General features: G+C 50.2%; 1 protein-coding gene across 1 annotated transcript; it reads left to right on the top strand.

The window, feature by feature from the left end:
- Positions 1 to 7,172, top strand: cep63 (centrosomal protein 63). The gene is made up of 15 exons (XM_084443930.1): positions 1 to 218; positions 369 to 546; positions 663 to 758; positions 1,124 to 1,219; positions 1,548 to 1,670; positions 1,835 to 1,948; positions 2,211 to 2,402; positions 2,764 to 2,840; positions 2,985 to 3,131; positions 3,365 to 3,461; positions 3,923 to 4,120; positions 4,413 to 4,499; positions 4,945 to 5,150; positions 5,235 to 5,811; positions 6,105 to 7,172. Exons 1-15 carry the CDS (start codon positions 175 to 177, stop codon positions 6,318 to 6,320), a joined length of 2,448 nt encoding a protein of 815 aa, XP_084300056.1. The 5' UTR covers positions 1 to 174; the 3' UTR covers positions 6,321 to 7,172.
- The last annotated feature ends 8,654 nt before the right edge of the window (positions 7,173 to 15,826 follow it).

Genomic DNA, 15,826 nt, shown 5'->3' with positions numbered 1-15,826 from the left:
CTGGATTTAGTAGAAGTAAGATCGCTTCAAGCTAATTTCATGACTTCTGTCTTACAAGTTTAACGTTAGCTAGCTGGCTAGCGTTAGCAGAAGCTAGCATCATCAAGCAGTTAGTAACTACGTTACTATCAAATCGTGGTGCACTAGTGGGGAACATTTTCCCTCGATTCGGAGATGGCGCAGGCATTTTTGGGGTCTTTACAAGACCATGACGTTAGGTAAGTGAGATTGGTATAATACATGTAAATGCTGGCTGTATAATCCTGATATAGCTAACGTTAGCTAGAAGCACAATACTTAGTTAAATTAGCTAACGTTAGGTCATGCAGCTAGTATTTAGAATATGCTCTTCCTCCTTGGTGTGGTAGCTCTGTGCTGTCATCGTGTGAGCCAGAGCTGCAGGAGCTTATGAGGCAGATTGACATCATGGTCAACCATAAGAAGAATGAGTGGGAGGCAGAGATTCGGGCCATGGAGGTGCGTTTGCAGAGAGGTGAAGAGGAACTCCTGTCAGCTAGAAACCTTCTAGACCAGAGGAACTCTGAGGTACATTGAGCTCTCGTTCTTCCACCCTCCTGTTTATGTTAAGCAGTGATGTAATTGTCATCAGCACAGCGATCCTTTAACTCTTGATGTCTGACTCCTTGCCCTGATCCTGAAAGATGTTCAGAGTGAGAGAAGCTGTATTCTCTCTGTTAGACCTCCAGGGGTCTGGCTTTCGGATGTTGAGAGTGGTAGTGGAGAAGAAACTGTTCCAGGTGAACAAGCTGCTTAGACTTTGCAGTGTGTGAAGCGAGCTTTTCTGCTTCATGCATGTGTTTCCCATTAACTAAAAGTGTGGAGCTGGAAACATGAATTCTAAATAAACAGAAACACAGGTAAACAAATAATTACAACATTATCTTTAAGGCACATGTTAGGACTGAATGAAGATCTTGCACTTATGGAGATGCATGTTTGAAGCCTGGGACAAGTTGCTACAGTATGTGCTAAAAAAACAAAAACAGCATGGCAGTGTTGTACTTTTAATTCCAGTGAAATATGTAGGCCTAAGAGGTAAACCCTCCTCACTATATCCCTGGCTGTGAGACCTGCTCACAGTAGCTCCCTGACCCCTCCACAGGTTAGGTCTCTCCGCGAGCAGCTTGAGGAGGTTCAGGCTGGGAGGCAAGAACTAGTTACCAAGTACGAGGAGCAACTACAGCATGTTTGCGATGAGGTGAGAGATTTTGCATTCATATTTTGTACTGCTCTGTACACTGTCCTGTCCTAGCACTGTCCCGTCTCATCCCTGCACCTTGTCCAATGCTGTCTCCATGTTATGCACCATTGACCGACGCAAATTCCTAGAAAGTTGCAAAACTACATGGCAATACACAAATTCTGATTCTGAGACCAACTGAAAAACCACACAAGTCTGAGTCAAAATAATAAGCTTGTTTGTCTTGACCTTTAGAGCAGGTCGGAGAGAGTAATAAGCAGCGATAGTATTTCATCATAATTCACTCCCAACCCTGTTGTTGTCCCAAACCCTCTTGTCTCTGCAGTTGTCCAAATTGAAGCGCAGCTACCAGAAGCTTCAGAGTAAGCAGCTGAAGGAGGCCCGCGAGGGAGCGAAGAGTCGAGACGAGGACCGGTCAGAGGTCTCCCGCCTCAATGGAAAGCTCGAGGTGCAGTATGTTTCTCCACCTTTACCACTTCGTTCTCCAAGGTTCCATGCTGCTGGACCAGTGTTTAAAAAAAAATGCTGTGCAGCCCTAGGTCTGTCTCTTAGCCCCATCTGCTGGGCATTTGCGGTACTGCCATTCTCCTTGACCTAGTGTGTGTCTTGCAGGAGTTTCGCCAGCACTCAGCAGAGTGGGAGCAGCAGAGAGTGCAGTACCAGAAACAGGTGGCATCCCTGGAGGCTCAGAGGAAGAGCCTGGCTGAGCAGTTCACTCGCATTAAGGTAACAGACAATAACCTTTTAGCCTCTGTACGATGTATATATAACACCAAATGGCAATTAAGGAAGAGGGCTCTACCCTACACCAATTGTCATAAAATAACAATCTCGCCCAAATACTTGAACATGTAACTTACCACAAAAACGAAATGTGGTCCTTATGACCAAGGAACCTTTACAAGGGCAAGAGTGATCCGAGCAGTTGTGTGAAAGGCAACTTTGGTTACACCGTCTTGACTGCGTGTGACGTGTCACCTCGCCACAGTCCCAGCCGGCCTGGCCGCAGGAGCCTGAGCAGGGGGAGTGGGCCGGCCGGGCGGAGCTGCAGCAGCGCCTGCGTACTCAGCTGGAGAGGGCTCAGGACACCCTGCACTCCCAGGAGCTGGAGCTGGAGCGCCTCCGCCTGGTCCAGGAGCAGCCGGGAGAGTCCCAGAGGGAGCAGCAGGTCGGCGGAATGGTAGGAACCCGGCCAGGGCTGGGAGGACAGGAAGCCGGGGAGGGTGGAGAGTGGCAGAGGGGGTGAGAGAGGGAGAGAGAGGGATAGGGAGAGAGGGGCAGAAGGGGGGAGGGGCAGAGAGAGAGGGAGAGAGCCTGGGCCAGTTGGCACATCGGGGCAGGTCATTGGCAGCGAACGCCGGAACAACGCTGCCAGGAGCAGCTCACGTTATTGGGCTGCCGTCGTGCCGAGTCAGGAATAGACCGGCGGAGTGAGCATCGGAGAATGTCGGAATGTGTGGTTTAGTTCGGGAAGTCGGGTGCGATTCAAACGGAACGTCGGGAGAGCCTGACTGACAGCAGGGGGTCTTGTGCTTGTTCAGGATGGGGAGCTGCAGCGGCTACACAACGAGGTGTCCAGGCTCACACACGCACTGCAAGCCAAAGAACAAGTCATCCGGTAGGTATGGGAGATGCTCTCATAAGTGAACTTGAAACAGTGAGTGTGTATACACCAGTTTTACCAGTACTGTTTGTCCGGGTGCACCTTTTATGTGTGTGTTTATGTGTGTTTATATGTTTGTGTGTGTGTGTGTTTGTCCAGTTCTCTGGAGGATTGCCTCGGGGCCCAGGGGACGTGTGAGGGTGTCGGAACCCTCTGCCAGGACCTGGAGAGGACCACGACCAAGCTGCACTCTGCCCAGGCGTGCGAGGCGCACCTGAAGACCGAAGTGGCCCGACTCCGAGACAGGTGACTGCTTTCACTTACACACACACTGGCCTGTCCTTAGAACACTCCCTTTTAAAATTACAAACATACTAAAATGGTAAAGCTGAAATGGAAATCACACTGAAATTTGTTCAAATTTGAGTTATGTACTGTACTGTTCAAGTACAGTATAAAGTATATTGTCTTGGGTTGATGGATAAACCTGCTGGTATTATTCAACATGGTGATCTCTGCTCTTCCCCCCGCCCCCCCAGACTGGAGACGGTGACGAAGCAGAGAGGAGAGCTGTCCAGGAGAGAGCAGGCGATCGGCGGAGAGGAGCGCGGCCGCGCCGCCGCTGAAGTCAGAAGGGTAAAGGCCAATTTATACTTCGTCATACGACACTTTTGAAAGTGTCGACAGACAGAAATGACATCATTGTCAACACTTTTTTATGTCGGACAAACATTCTAATGTCGCAGACTCCATCACATTCATCGCACAGCTGTGATTGGATAGCTAGATAGAAGGCGCGTTCGTTGCCATGGATCAATCAGCCACACGTCTGCAAGTTACCATGGGGGTGATCAGACACTTCGCTGAAGTATAAATGCTAAATGTCGGTCAACATTTTTTTTCTGGCGACAGACAGTTGTCGTACGACACTTGTCGACTGAGTATGAATTAAGCTTTAGAGAGCAAGACTGACCCCTCTTCCTGGGAGCCGTCTGCCTCCCTTGGCTCGGTGTGTGTTCCCACGGCCGTTCGATCAGTCTCTTCTCCCCCAGCGCGCCGATTGTCCCTAGCCGTGACCCTTACTTACTGTCCCCCAGCTGCGCGAGGAGCTTCAGCGGGCGGAGCAGAAGCGTAGCGGAGAGGTGGAGGGAATGAGGAAGGAGGTGTCCCACCTGACCAGCCAGCTGCACCAGCGCGACATCACCATCGCCATGCTCAGCGGCTCCGCCTCCAGCGTGGAGCGCCAGCTGCGCGGCGAGGTGGAGCGGGCGGAGCGCCGGACCGGCGAGCTGAAGGTGAGGACGACGAGGCCGGAACCGGGGCGGAGACGTGATCAGCTGGGAGCCTGGGGGGTTCTGGGTGTCCTCCTAACGCTGTGGTTCTGGGTGTCCTAACGCTTTGGTTCTGGGTGTCCTAACGCTGTGATTCTGGGTTATCCTAACGCTGTGGTTCTGGGTGTCCTAACGCTGTGGTTCTGGGTGTCCTAACGCTGTGGTTCTGGGTGTCCTAACGCTGTGGTTCTGGGTGTCCTAATGCTGTGGTTCTGGGTGTCCTAACGCTGTGGTTCTGTTGCTCTGGCGGTGGCAGGTGACTCAGGTGCAGCTGGAGACCTTGAAGATTGAGAACCAGCACCTGAACGATCTACTGGAGAGAGTTGAGTCCAGGTCGCCTAAGGTGTGGACTTCTTTCGAATTTGATTTACAATCGTTGCGTAGTAAAGATGTGTCCAGATTTCACTTAGTTGCTGTTTACTGGACTGCTCAATTTATCCTCATGCTTCCTATTTCCTAACCTGACGCGCCAGATGGTGTGTTCCACACAACCATCTGGGAAAGCTTTGTTGGAAACCGTTTGGAAAAGGGCAGTTTCTTTCAAAAATACTTGGCTGGTGATTGGATGAACCATCTGTCTATCACAGGCTAACTTCAACCAATCAGATCAACCAACCAGTCGCTTCTTGCTGTCGTCATACAGAAATCACGCCCGTAGCCACCTCATAAGACTGCTGATTGGCCGAGTAAAATTCACTTGGGCACAAACAGATCAGGTTGGTCTGACAAGACTACTCATTTCCCACTCCCTCTCTCTTACCCCGCCCCTCCCCATCACTCTCCCCCAGAAGGCGGAGTCCTCTCTGGCGTCTTTGAGGGAGAGCTACGTCACGTCGCTGAGCAGCCTGGAGCAGGAGAACGGGCAGCTGAGGCAGGAGCTGGCCGAGGTGCGCGCTCGCCTGGAGGCCAACGCCCAGACCTGGCAGGACAAGTACGAGAGAGCCCTGCAGCACAGCCAGAACAGGCCGGGCCAGGCACCGCCTGCACAGGACAGGTAGGTACGCGCTCACACACACACACACACACACACACAGGTTTTATAGCACGGTGGTGAGAAATATATTTGTAATCTTCCCAGGAGCGAGGGTGGCGCCCAGCTCCAAGACAGGAAGGAGATCCAGGCCATGGAGGCCAAGCTGCAGGAGAACAGCTCCCGGTACGAGGGGGAGATCCAGAGGCTTCTCAGGCAACTGGAGGAGCTCTCCCACTCCTCCAGGCACCGGCCCCGGAGCCCAGCCCTGGACCACCGGCCCAGCTCGCTCTCCGCCTCCTCCTCCTCCTCCTCCACCACCTCCTCCTCCTCTTCCAGTACTGCAGAGAGAAAACTGGCCAGGGGGAGAGAGGCAGTGCCCCACGCTGCTTCTAAAGCTCCTGGCTCTGCTCCTGGCCCTGCTACTGGTCCTGGCCCTGCTGCGGCTCCTGGTCCTGGTTCTGCTCCTGGTCTTCATTCTGGCCCTGGTCCTGGTTCTGCTCCTGGTCTTTATTCTGGCCCTGCTCCTGGTCCTGGTTCTGCTCCTGGTCTTTATTCTGGCCCTGCTCCTGGTCCTGGTTCTGCTCCTGGTCTTTATTCTGGCCCTGCTCCTGGTTCTGAGGGCCAGTGCTCCAGCTCTGAGGACGCTCTGCACCTGCTGACCAGCGAGGAGTTCCTGCCGATGGTGAGACTCACCTTCACTCAAAATCTCTATCTAATCTCATCTCATTTCAGGTCCCGTGCAAGTCTAGTCAGGAAGAGGTAGCTTTTACAGCAGTCATTTCTTCTTTACCAACAGCTCTACACTAACGGTATACACACACCTTTGATAAACATTGAATATACATGACCAAAAATGAGCGAAGAGTATGGAATTAGCTGCTAATCAGCCTGGTAGTCCTGGTGTATATATATATATATATATATATATATATATATATATGTTGGTGTTGGTGTGTTTGATGCGTCCCCCTCCAGGATCTCGGTGCAGCCTCTCCGGTGGACTCTGCAGCCTCACGCTTCCTGGAGGAGGAGGCCGTGCGCTCCCAAGAGCTGCTCCTCCGGCTGGACGCCCACATCCAGGGCATGAGGGAGGACAACGCCAAGACCGTGTGCAAGTACCTGGGCGCGGCCGCGGGGGCGCCCGACTCTGGCCCTCCCCTCGACCAGAGAGCGCCCGGGAACGGCCAGTGACCAAGTCGTGGGACGCTACAGACGTTATGTATGAGGAAGGTAGCATTGACTACTCTTGTAATCCATTTGCACTAGGCAGGGTTTGGGTGGGGCAGTCTGTGAGCTCTCCCTGGGTGAGGACCTGGAATACTGGAAACCGCCCGGCAACCACTCGTCTGGATCTGCTGATGCGAGAGCCGACATCTTTCCGTGTTTGTGTGTTTTGGATCGGTCCAGGTTGGTTGGATTTGCGTGTATTGTATTGTCTTTCATACTGTTCAGATCCCTCAGTATCATCCCCTCTCCCTGTCCTCCTTATTTATAGAATATGTCTTTCTGACTGGGTTCAATTTTATCTACGTAATTGTCTTGATTTCATAATTAATTGCGATATGTTTCCACGGTTCCAAGTGTTTTTGCATTGGAGGAGTGTTCGTGTTGGTCTTGTGCTATCAGCCCTCTGCTATGGAATAGATCTGATGTAGCCCATTTGGTGTTTCCATCGTCCAGTGCCACATATGCAGGCCTAGTTTGATGTTTTGTGTGTGAGTGTGTGTGTGCGTGTGCGTGTGTGTGTGTGTCACAGGACAGAAGGGAGGGAGAGAGGGGAGGGACCGTTTCTCTGCTCATGGCTCTCATCCCCTTCCCATCCACCCTGCTGGCTGCCCCCTAAATCCCCTCCAGCTCTCTCCCCCCTCCCCTCCTGCCTGTCCAACAAAGTCTCTCTGCAGGAATGTGAGCGCTGTGCCAATGCTGTCATGCCCCCCCGCCCACCAGCCCACCTCACACCCACCTCTAGTTCATCATGAGAAAGCTGGTGGAATGTTAATATCATCCATGTGGGACGCTGGGCCTCAGCCAGGCTGAATGGCCACTTGGCCAGGGAGAAGCACAGCCTGTATTTTACTGATGTCCTGGTCCGGGACTTGAGGGACTGGGTGTTGGAATGTGAAATAAAGAACCAAATATATTCTGAAATCCAATTTCTCAAAGAATGTGTTTTTTTTGTTAGTTTTTTTTTTCTATCCGTCTCTAGATTCAGGACTCCTGGAAAGATGTTTGGCCGGCTCCTTGGTCCAGCATTTTTTTAAAGATAGGTATTTTGTAACCGTGGTTACCGGCTCAGCGAGGCCCAACAAACAGTCGTGAGGAATTTGGCAAGAGAGACCTTCTACTCTCTACGGAGCAGCGAGAGGAGGTTTTGATTTGTGGAGATTCTTCTGAGGGGCCTTCACTGAGGAAGGACCGGGAAAGCTGATGAAGTGCCCTGGGCATGTTTGGAGGGGATACAGATGCAGACCATCATTTGTATGACCTTAAGGAAGAATATACAGTCTAGCAACCTGCGACAGCTGTGGACAACATCTGTCGGGGTTCTTGAAGATGCTTTAAAACAAGAATTAGACAGAGACTGGCTTCATAGCCTGTTTGAACATTGATATTAATATTTTGGAGGGAAACTGTGTGGAGGGAACCAAATTGATATAGTTGACCTAATGGAAGATTATGGCTAGGAGAAAAATTAAGCCTACTGGATTGGACAGTTTGTTGCAATTCCAACAAAATAGTCATTTAATTACTCACACCTGCCACTCCCCCCCCCCCCCCCCCCATCATCTAAAAACACCTCTCTTTTTCCTTGCCTTCCTGGAAAATCAGATATAGGTAGGTAGGTACTTTATTATATGACAGGATTGGTAACTGAAGAGCAACACGTTGTCACCTACCCAGACATGACAGATATGAGATTTTATCAAGGAAGGGAGGAAAGAAGGCTTTTTAGAGTGTTTAAAACAGGGGCCAAGGAAGTCATGATGTCCTCAGTAGTCTGAACTACCATTCCTACAACAAGCAGCAGAGGGCGCTATGATGACCTCCACCTCTGCTCAGCAATGAATGATCCTCAGGGTGAGAATGGCAGTTCCAAGTGGTCATGTTACCTTGATATAACCTAGTAGGCTACTGATATTGAGGATGTGGTGGGGTGTACCAAAATGTTGGATAATGATAAAGAACATAAGGGCAAACATGATGAATAATGCCTAGCTAACACACCAGTCTTGTGACAAAATGCCACAAGTGCAGATTCTGGCATTTTTCACTGACTTGTTTTTTTTTTTAAGTAAAAAAGATTGCATTGCATTCACTGAGTGAGGAGCTGTCTCAGTGCCTAACTCGGTGTCTAACTCACCATACTGCTTTTGAGCTCCTGTCTCCACCTAACTCACCATACCATAGCTGTTTGTGAACTGTCTCACCACCTAACTCACCATACCATAGCTGTTTGTGAACTGTCTCACCTAACTCACCATAGCGGTTTCTGAGGTCCAGCCTCATAGCTCACATTCTGTGGAGCTAGTTTGCTTACGTCAGTGGAAAATGTTTGACATTCTGTTAAATAGTCCTACAGTACATACCCGCTGAGCTTACTCAGGGTAATTTGGACTAAGGTGAAAACCCTGTCCCTTAGACACATCTCTTCAGCTTTCTCAGACAAGCTTATAGTCACTTTTAGGCCTCTCAGACCTGCTTGACTAGAGTGTGTCACCTTCCTCCCCTGGAGTATGTGGACGCTGACATTGGAGCTAGTCTGCCAAGAACAACAGTGTGCAAAACACACAGTCCTGTGGGTCAGTACAGGCGATTGTCTTGTGCAAATGTGCATGCCTCTTTCTTTATGGATGAAGATCAGAGTTGCATTGTGGACGGACACCCACATCACATTCATATACTTGGCTGATGCCTGAAATACCTTGAACAATCGTTAAATCATTTATGGGGCATCTTAACTGCCCTATTTTTTTGTGGGCTGAATTCACAGAAGAAAGAAACATTCCTAAACTATGAGTAATCCGCATTTGGACAGAGGGAGAAGGAGGATCTATGGTATTTAAGTATAAGGATTGTCCTCCCGATCTTCAAGATCACAAGTCATGCGGACAGGCAGAGTGAAGATAGATTAAACAAGTAATTTCCCTGCTGGTCAGATATGTTCCACTCCTGAGGTCTGCTGAGAAGATACGGGCCTTAAGTAGCTGAGTAGATGCTGGAGCTGGGGATAGGGGCTGGGGATAGAGGCTGGGGTTTGGGATAGAGGCTGGGGCTGGGGATAGAGGCTACGCCTGGGATTGGGCATATCTGGGGATAATGGCTGAGGCTAGGGCTTGGGCCTGGGACTGAGGATAGTGGCTGAGCCTACGGGCTGGGGCTTGGCGCTGGGGTTAGTAGCTGCATGAGGCTAAGGCTAGGGGCTGGCCAGAGAAGTGCTAATAGACTATCAGGGGATTCCAGACCATGGGAAGGAAAGACGCTCCATCCCTTGATGCTCCAAGGGATAAAGGAATGTTGTAACCAAAACAAATGGACGTATCACGAGGCAGGTGCTAGGAGTGGTCAGGGTTTTGGCATGCCTCTGTTCTTTACACCTGCAATAATTAGTTCTGGTGGTCCTTTATGTAGACTATTGGGCAATAGGAATTTGTCAATCAACTGACATACCTTTCATAACCCAGCGACAGGGATATTTTCTCTTTTTTTGAAGGATAGGCCGCCTGTCAAAGCTGCCATCTCTCTGTGAAGTAAATACTCCTCACTATCAGTACTGTTTATGTTTTCACTGACAGAGATGAGCCTCTGTGTGCCCATACTTTTTCCACCTTCACTGAACCAAAAAAGACATGTTTCTCTGTCAAACGCCTGAAATTCCTAAACGAGATAAGCAACGCCGGCGACTTTCCCACGATTGTTGCTGCCTGCATGCATTCTTTATCGCACATTCCGTGGCAGGGCCCTCTGAGAGCATGCCTGTCGTGCTTGCGTCTGTCCGTGTCCCACTTCCCGCTCCGACCACGGCCCCTCGTCTGATGGGAATGTCTCATTGTTCATAAGGCTGAGGACAGGGCGGGGAGCGGGGGGGGGGGGCGGTCAGCAGGTTGGCCAGACCAGCCTTGTGCTTCAGCACTCCAGACACCCGCCACAGGATGCTTGGAATGCTGGAGAGACAGAGGGGCGCGTTCTTATCGGCCTGCGTGTGTAGTGGGGGGGGGGGCTGCGGCGTGGCTGGGACTGTGCCCGAGTGCTGCCAGAACGCAGTGACTCTTGACCGCCAGACCTTAGCCATGTGGAACCTTGTGTTTTCATAGGCTGTCTCGCTGGCGAGTGATCTGTTGGTTCACTGCCACCCTGTCAGGGTCATTGGTCAGGGGATTCTATAGGCTCCTCCCCGTCCTTATCACTATTCCAGGTCAATAATGATTTCCTATATGGACAGTTGACACCAAACGGCTCATATACGCAAGTGCATGAGAGTGGTATCATTTGCCATCATTTGATACCAGATACCGAGAGATGTCAGTTTGACAACAAAGCGTACAAAGTAGAGCACCTTCCCATTGGTTTCATCTGCTGGGTCCTTTTGGAGGAGGTCTTTGAATCTGACACTGTTACATAAAAACTGCTTTCTGTTTCTGTCCCTGTCCTCTGCTAACGAGGCCGGCCATTGGGAACTTCATTCTTAATTAGTTTGGAGTTGTCCTGTCAACACTGGCATCCTAGGCTGACCCCCGCAATCTCTCTCTCTCCCCCTCTCTCTCTCTCTCTTTCTATGTATCTTTCTCCCTTCCTCTCTCCCTCTCTCTCTCTGCCCCCTCTCTCTCTCTTTCTCCCTTCCTCTCTCCCTCTCTCTCTCTGCCCCCCTCTCTCTCTCTTTCTCCCTTCCTCTCTCCCTCTCTCTCTCTGCCCCCTCTCTCTCTCTTTCTCCCTTCCTCTCTCCCTCTCTCTCTCTGCCCCCCTCTCTCTCTCTTTCTCCCTTCCTCTCTCCCTCTCTCTCTCTGCCCCCCTCTCTCTCTCTTTCTCCCTTCCTCTCTCCCTCTCTCTGCCCCCTCTCTCTCTTTCTCCCTTCCCCTCTCCCTCTCTCCCTCTGCCCCCTCTCTCTCTCTTTCTCTGTCTCCCTCTCTCTCTGCCCCCCTCTCTCTCTTTCTCTCTCTGTCTCTCCCTCTCTCTGTCCCCCCCTCCCTCTTTCTCTGTCTCCCTCTCTCTGTCTCCCCCCTCTCTCTCTTTCTGTCTCTCTTTCTCTGTCTCTCCCCCTCTCTCTCCCTCTCTTTCTCTCTCTTTCGTTTTCTGTCCTCTGGCATTTTCACCTCTTATGTAACAGCGAGCCAGGGTTTACACTGACCTTTGTGCAGTGTTTTGTGTCGCAAGATTGTGGAGTGAGCTACAGAGTAATTCCAAATAATTAAATGCTAAGGGCACTTCATAAACTATCCTCTTTAAATAGTATTTTCCATTCTGAATCAATGTGGTTTCATAGCGAAGAACAAGAGTGACCAATTAATCTAAAATGAGATGAAAATGTACAGGTAGTTAAGGCTAAAGCACAGTGGCCCTTATTAATAACATGTTGGGTGAATCAATTTGTTGCATAGCCTGCTGCATTTGAGTAGAAGCAAAATAGCCATTAAAAAGGGAAGAATTACAAGTTTGTGAGCTGTATGTGCCAAAGCTGATAAGGCAGAATGGAAGCTGAGGACTGTAAACATGTCAGTGACATGGCATGCTGGGATACTGTCATGGATTGCCTAAAGGCATGGTGGCTTACAGTATTTTGGGGGGTATTGACATTTAACAGCCGGGCATGTTTTTATTATTAAGTTCTTAATTCAGAAATTTGTTGGTAAAGACACCCTTTATCATTTCCAATTTCATAACAGTCAACTTTCTCTGGAGTCAGCATTTCCTGCCACGGCTTGCCCTGTGCTCACTGACAGCACAACTAAGACATCCTCAGAAAAATACTAGAAAAAAACTCACCAGCATAATCTCTGCTGTTTATTAGTTGCTGCTCAAAGCTTTCCTCCTAGTTGGAATCACATTGGAAACCCTTGGAGATTTGCCTAAGGGGTTTTAGCCATTTCCCCCACAATGTGTAAGTATGCTTTGGTCTTACTGCTGTGTTTTGAGGCCTTAATTATACGGGCCATAAAATTGTCCGTGTTTGAGGAGATCAGAGAGACGAGCGTCGTCACCTGTGGTGCTCACTCCTCCTGGAGACTGACTCATAAATTAGCAGGATGCCACTGCTGCAGTTCACACAGTTTGATCTGACAAATTATACGCTGTTTGATCATTAAGATGGTTCCAAGTTAAGCTAGTACAAATAGTCGACAGTATAGATAGCATTTACAAAACAGAAGTAACTGACTATATCAATTTACCTTATCTTTAGTTTGGAATGGGAAAATTGATTATTTGGGGTCACACATACCTGTATCTCATTGATCTACAAGAAGGAAATGACCAAGATTAACCTCAGACAAATCCACAGGGAGAGGCTCGGGAATGTTTGGAATGCATTATACAAGCATGATTGGAGTCGATAGGTGTGAGAGTGGTGTTTACACAGGTACTTTATAGAGTAGTTTACAGGTATCATGTTCAGTTTATATTGTGCTAAAAGCCAATGAAGTCTGTAAGATTTAGCAAACGTTCATAGTTAGATGGGGAACAGTATTCATTACTATTTGAGTATACACTGTAGGGTACCTTTTGTGAAGTGTTGATGTGTATATTTAGAGCAAATCCCGTCAAAACATTCAGGATTAGAATTCTGAATAGTACTTTCTCACTCTTGGTTTCTCACCTCTTGGTTCCCATGGCCTCTTATCAGTGAGTTTTCGGGCCATGTGTTTCAGGGCGAGATGCACAGACCTTCCTGTGATGGGGCTGTTTTGTTGGGGTGCCTTATCTCCCCCCCCTCTCCCTCTGTCTGCCTTGGGACTTTCTGGGTCTGCGGATGTCATCACACACTCCGCCGGCTGCCTGACGATGCGCTATCAGTCGAGCGCAGGTCTGCTCTCACGACCCCACAGCCTCCGCCATCTTGTGCTGCGCTGCTTTGACGGGCGCTGGACCTGTGTCCAAACGTTAGTGTTTCCTGACCTCTGTCTGGCGTGGCCAGGGCGGGATTTCCTCAATTTTGGCCGGCCGACCACTCCTCTGTCTCCCACCCCCTCTTCCGTCTCTAGTGGAGGACGGTGGGGGTGAGGGTCGAGGGGGGTGGGGTCACCCAAGCGTTCCCGGAGCTTGTTGTGAGGTGTTTGTTCAGCCTTGCCCATGTTTGCTTAAGCTTTCTCCAGTGGAGGAGATGGGGGTCCGTTTAATTGATATTAACAGGTCGTTGTCTTTGTTGGGGAGAACCAGAGCCCTTCAAGCAGCGTTGTGTTTTGGGAAGAGACAGTGTTTTCCTTAGCATGAGTTACCCATACATTACCCTCTGGCTGGAACAGCAGTCCTCTTGGATGTCTTCTCCAAACGTGGCTGCCTGGGGCGCCCCGGTGGCTCGCCAAGTTAAGGGGCGTAGCGTGTAAAATGGCTCGTCCTTACCACAGCAGCGCAGGTTATAACCCAGCCTGGGCCCTTTCCTGCATGTCCTCCCCTCTTTCTCTCCAACCCAACCAACCTCCTCTCTCCCACCTTTCCTGTCACCATACTGTCCTATACAATAATGCGGAAATGCCCTCCAAAAAAATAACTATAAAAAAGTGGCTTCTCATGCACTATATTATTCCCTCATTGAGGTAATGTAAATGGATCTCAGAGACTCCTGCCTGCCATCATACCAGACATAGAGCCTAGCTGAACCTGCACCCACACCCCTCCCCTCGGTGCTGTGTGTGCCCCTGTCTGTTGGTATGGAATTCTGGTCATCTAAAGACTGCTGCTGACAAACTTATACCCCCTGCCCTGGAGCAACTCTGTAAACAACATGGCCTGCGTTCCCCAGTCACATTAAGCTCTCTCTCTCTCTCTGTCTGTCTGTCTGTCTGTCTGTCTGACTGTCTGTCTGTCTGTCGGTCGGTCGGTCGGTCGGTCGGTCGGTCGGTCGGTCAGTCGGTCGGTCGGTCGGTCGGTCTGTCGGTCTCTCTGCCTGCCTTCCTGTCTGTTTGTCTGTCTGTCTGTCTGTCTGTCTGTCTGTCTGTCTGACCCCTCTTTCATCTGGGTAATGGCACAGGGGAATATACCAAATTAGAATCCTGTCCACAATAACTTGTGGAAAAATCGGACAACAGTCAGGGTGTAAGGATCTGAAACATCCTGGCACCACAGACCATGATATGCCAGCTACTGCTAGAGGTCAGTAGTGTTTGTTTTCCCTCTCATGATTGGCTTCACTGGATAAAGTTTTTTTTTCTCAGGGTATTCACGTGTTTTTATGGGAGAGATATTAGTGGGGAGAGGAATGAGGATGTTCTGGTTTTGGCAAGGGAAAGTCCAGGCATGTGTGTCTGACTACCTGCAGCTGCCTGCTCACAGTGTGATGACTTGGCTACATTATGTCTGCTGGCGTTGTATATTAACCTGCCACTAAGCAGTGTGAATGTGTAGGGGAAAGGCTAGACTCGTATATCAACAGGGGGGATGAAACAGGAAGGCTGTGTCTCTTGTTGTCTGACCCGTTGTTTTGACAGGTGTCAGGATAGATGCAGCAGGGAAGACATGACTGACAGATGGGGTTCGGATTCAGTGTTCGTTGTTCGAGTTCCTCTTTTTGATCCGGGATTTTCCACTGAGGCTGTTCAGGTGAATCATATCTCATTGTAGAGTAACGGCTTCAGTGGTTTAGAACAGCCCACGTGTAAGACAGTGTATTTCCCTCATGTTGACAAAATGGTAATTGCTGTCGTGTCATTAAGAAATATGACACTTTGAGTCTTTATGATTGAAGACTATTCACTATTCAGTATGGGTTGAAGTTTATTCCTCAATAGCAAATGTGTCTATGTGGCCAGGTGATCAACTTGAACCTCTTATTACTAGAGAAAATACGTCTCTGTCCCTTGCATTCCACGAAGTAGAACAAATGCCAAGAGGAAGTTGGGCTCTTTATGCAGTCTGCTTTATGTGTATACGGCCGGAAAAGCTCACCCCCAGACACCACTGTCAAAATGGCAGGAATTGGCCTCAGAAATCCAAAGAAACATCCGTAATTTTAGAAAAGGCCCATCCGCATTCCTTTGCAGTTGACTGAGCCCAGTCTTCCAGGGCACCTCCTATCAGGAAGTGCTGCACAATGGGAGCAAATTGCCAGAAACATGTAGTCAGACTATCAGGACAGAGGTGGGGGGCGCACAGGGGAAACTGTGTCAGTCCAAGCTTTTACAAACTGCTGGGTCCGTCCAGCCACATCGCCCAGGGCAGGTCCAGGGGCCAGGCCTACACAGGGCCCAGGGCAGGTCCAGGGGCCAGGCCTACACAGGGTCCAGGGCAGGTCCAGGGGCCAGGCCTACACAGGGCCCAGGGCAGGTCCAGGGGCCAGGCCTACACAGGGCCCAGGGCAGGTCCAGGGGCCAGGCCTACACAGGGCCCAGGGCAGGTCCAGGGGTCAGGACTACACAGGGCCCAGGGCAGGTCCAGGGCCCACGGCAGGTCCAGGGGCTAGGGCAGGTCCAGGGGTCAGGCCTACACAGGGCCCAGGGCAGGTCCAGGGCCCACAGCAAGTCCAGGGGCCAGGCCTACACGGTGGCTAGGGC

This window comes from Borostomias antarcticus, assembly GCF_949987555.1.
Source record: "Borostomias antarcticus genome assembly, chromosome: 10".
In the NCBI taxonomy this organism is placed as follows: domain Eukaryota; kingdom Metazoa; phylum Chordata; class Actinopteri; order Stomiiformes; family Stomiidae; genus Borostomias; species Borostomias antarcticus.
Note: the sequence above shows the minus strand (reverse complement) of the source record. Positions and strands in the feature narration are given on the sequence as shown.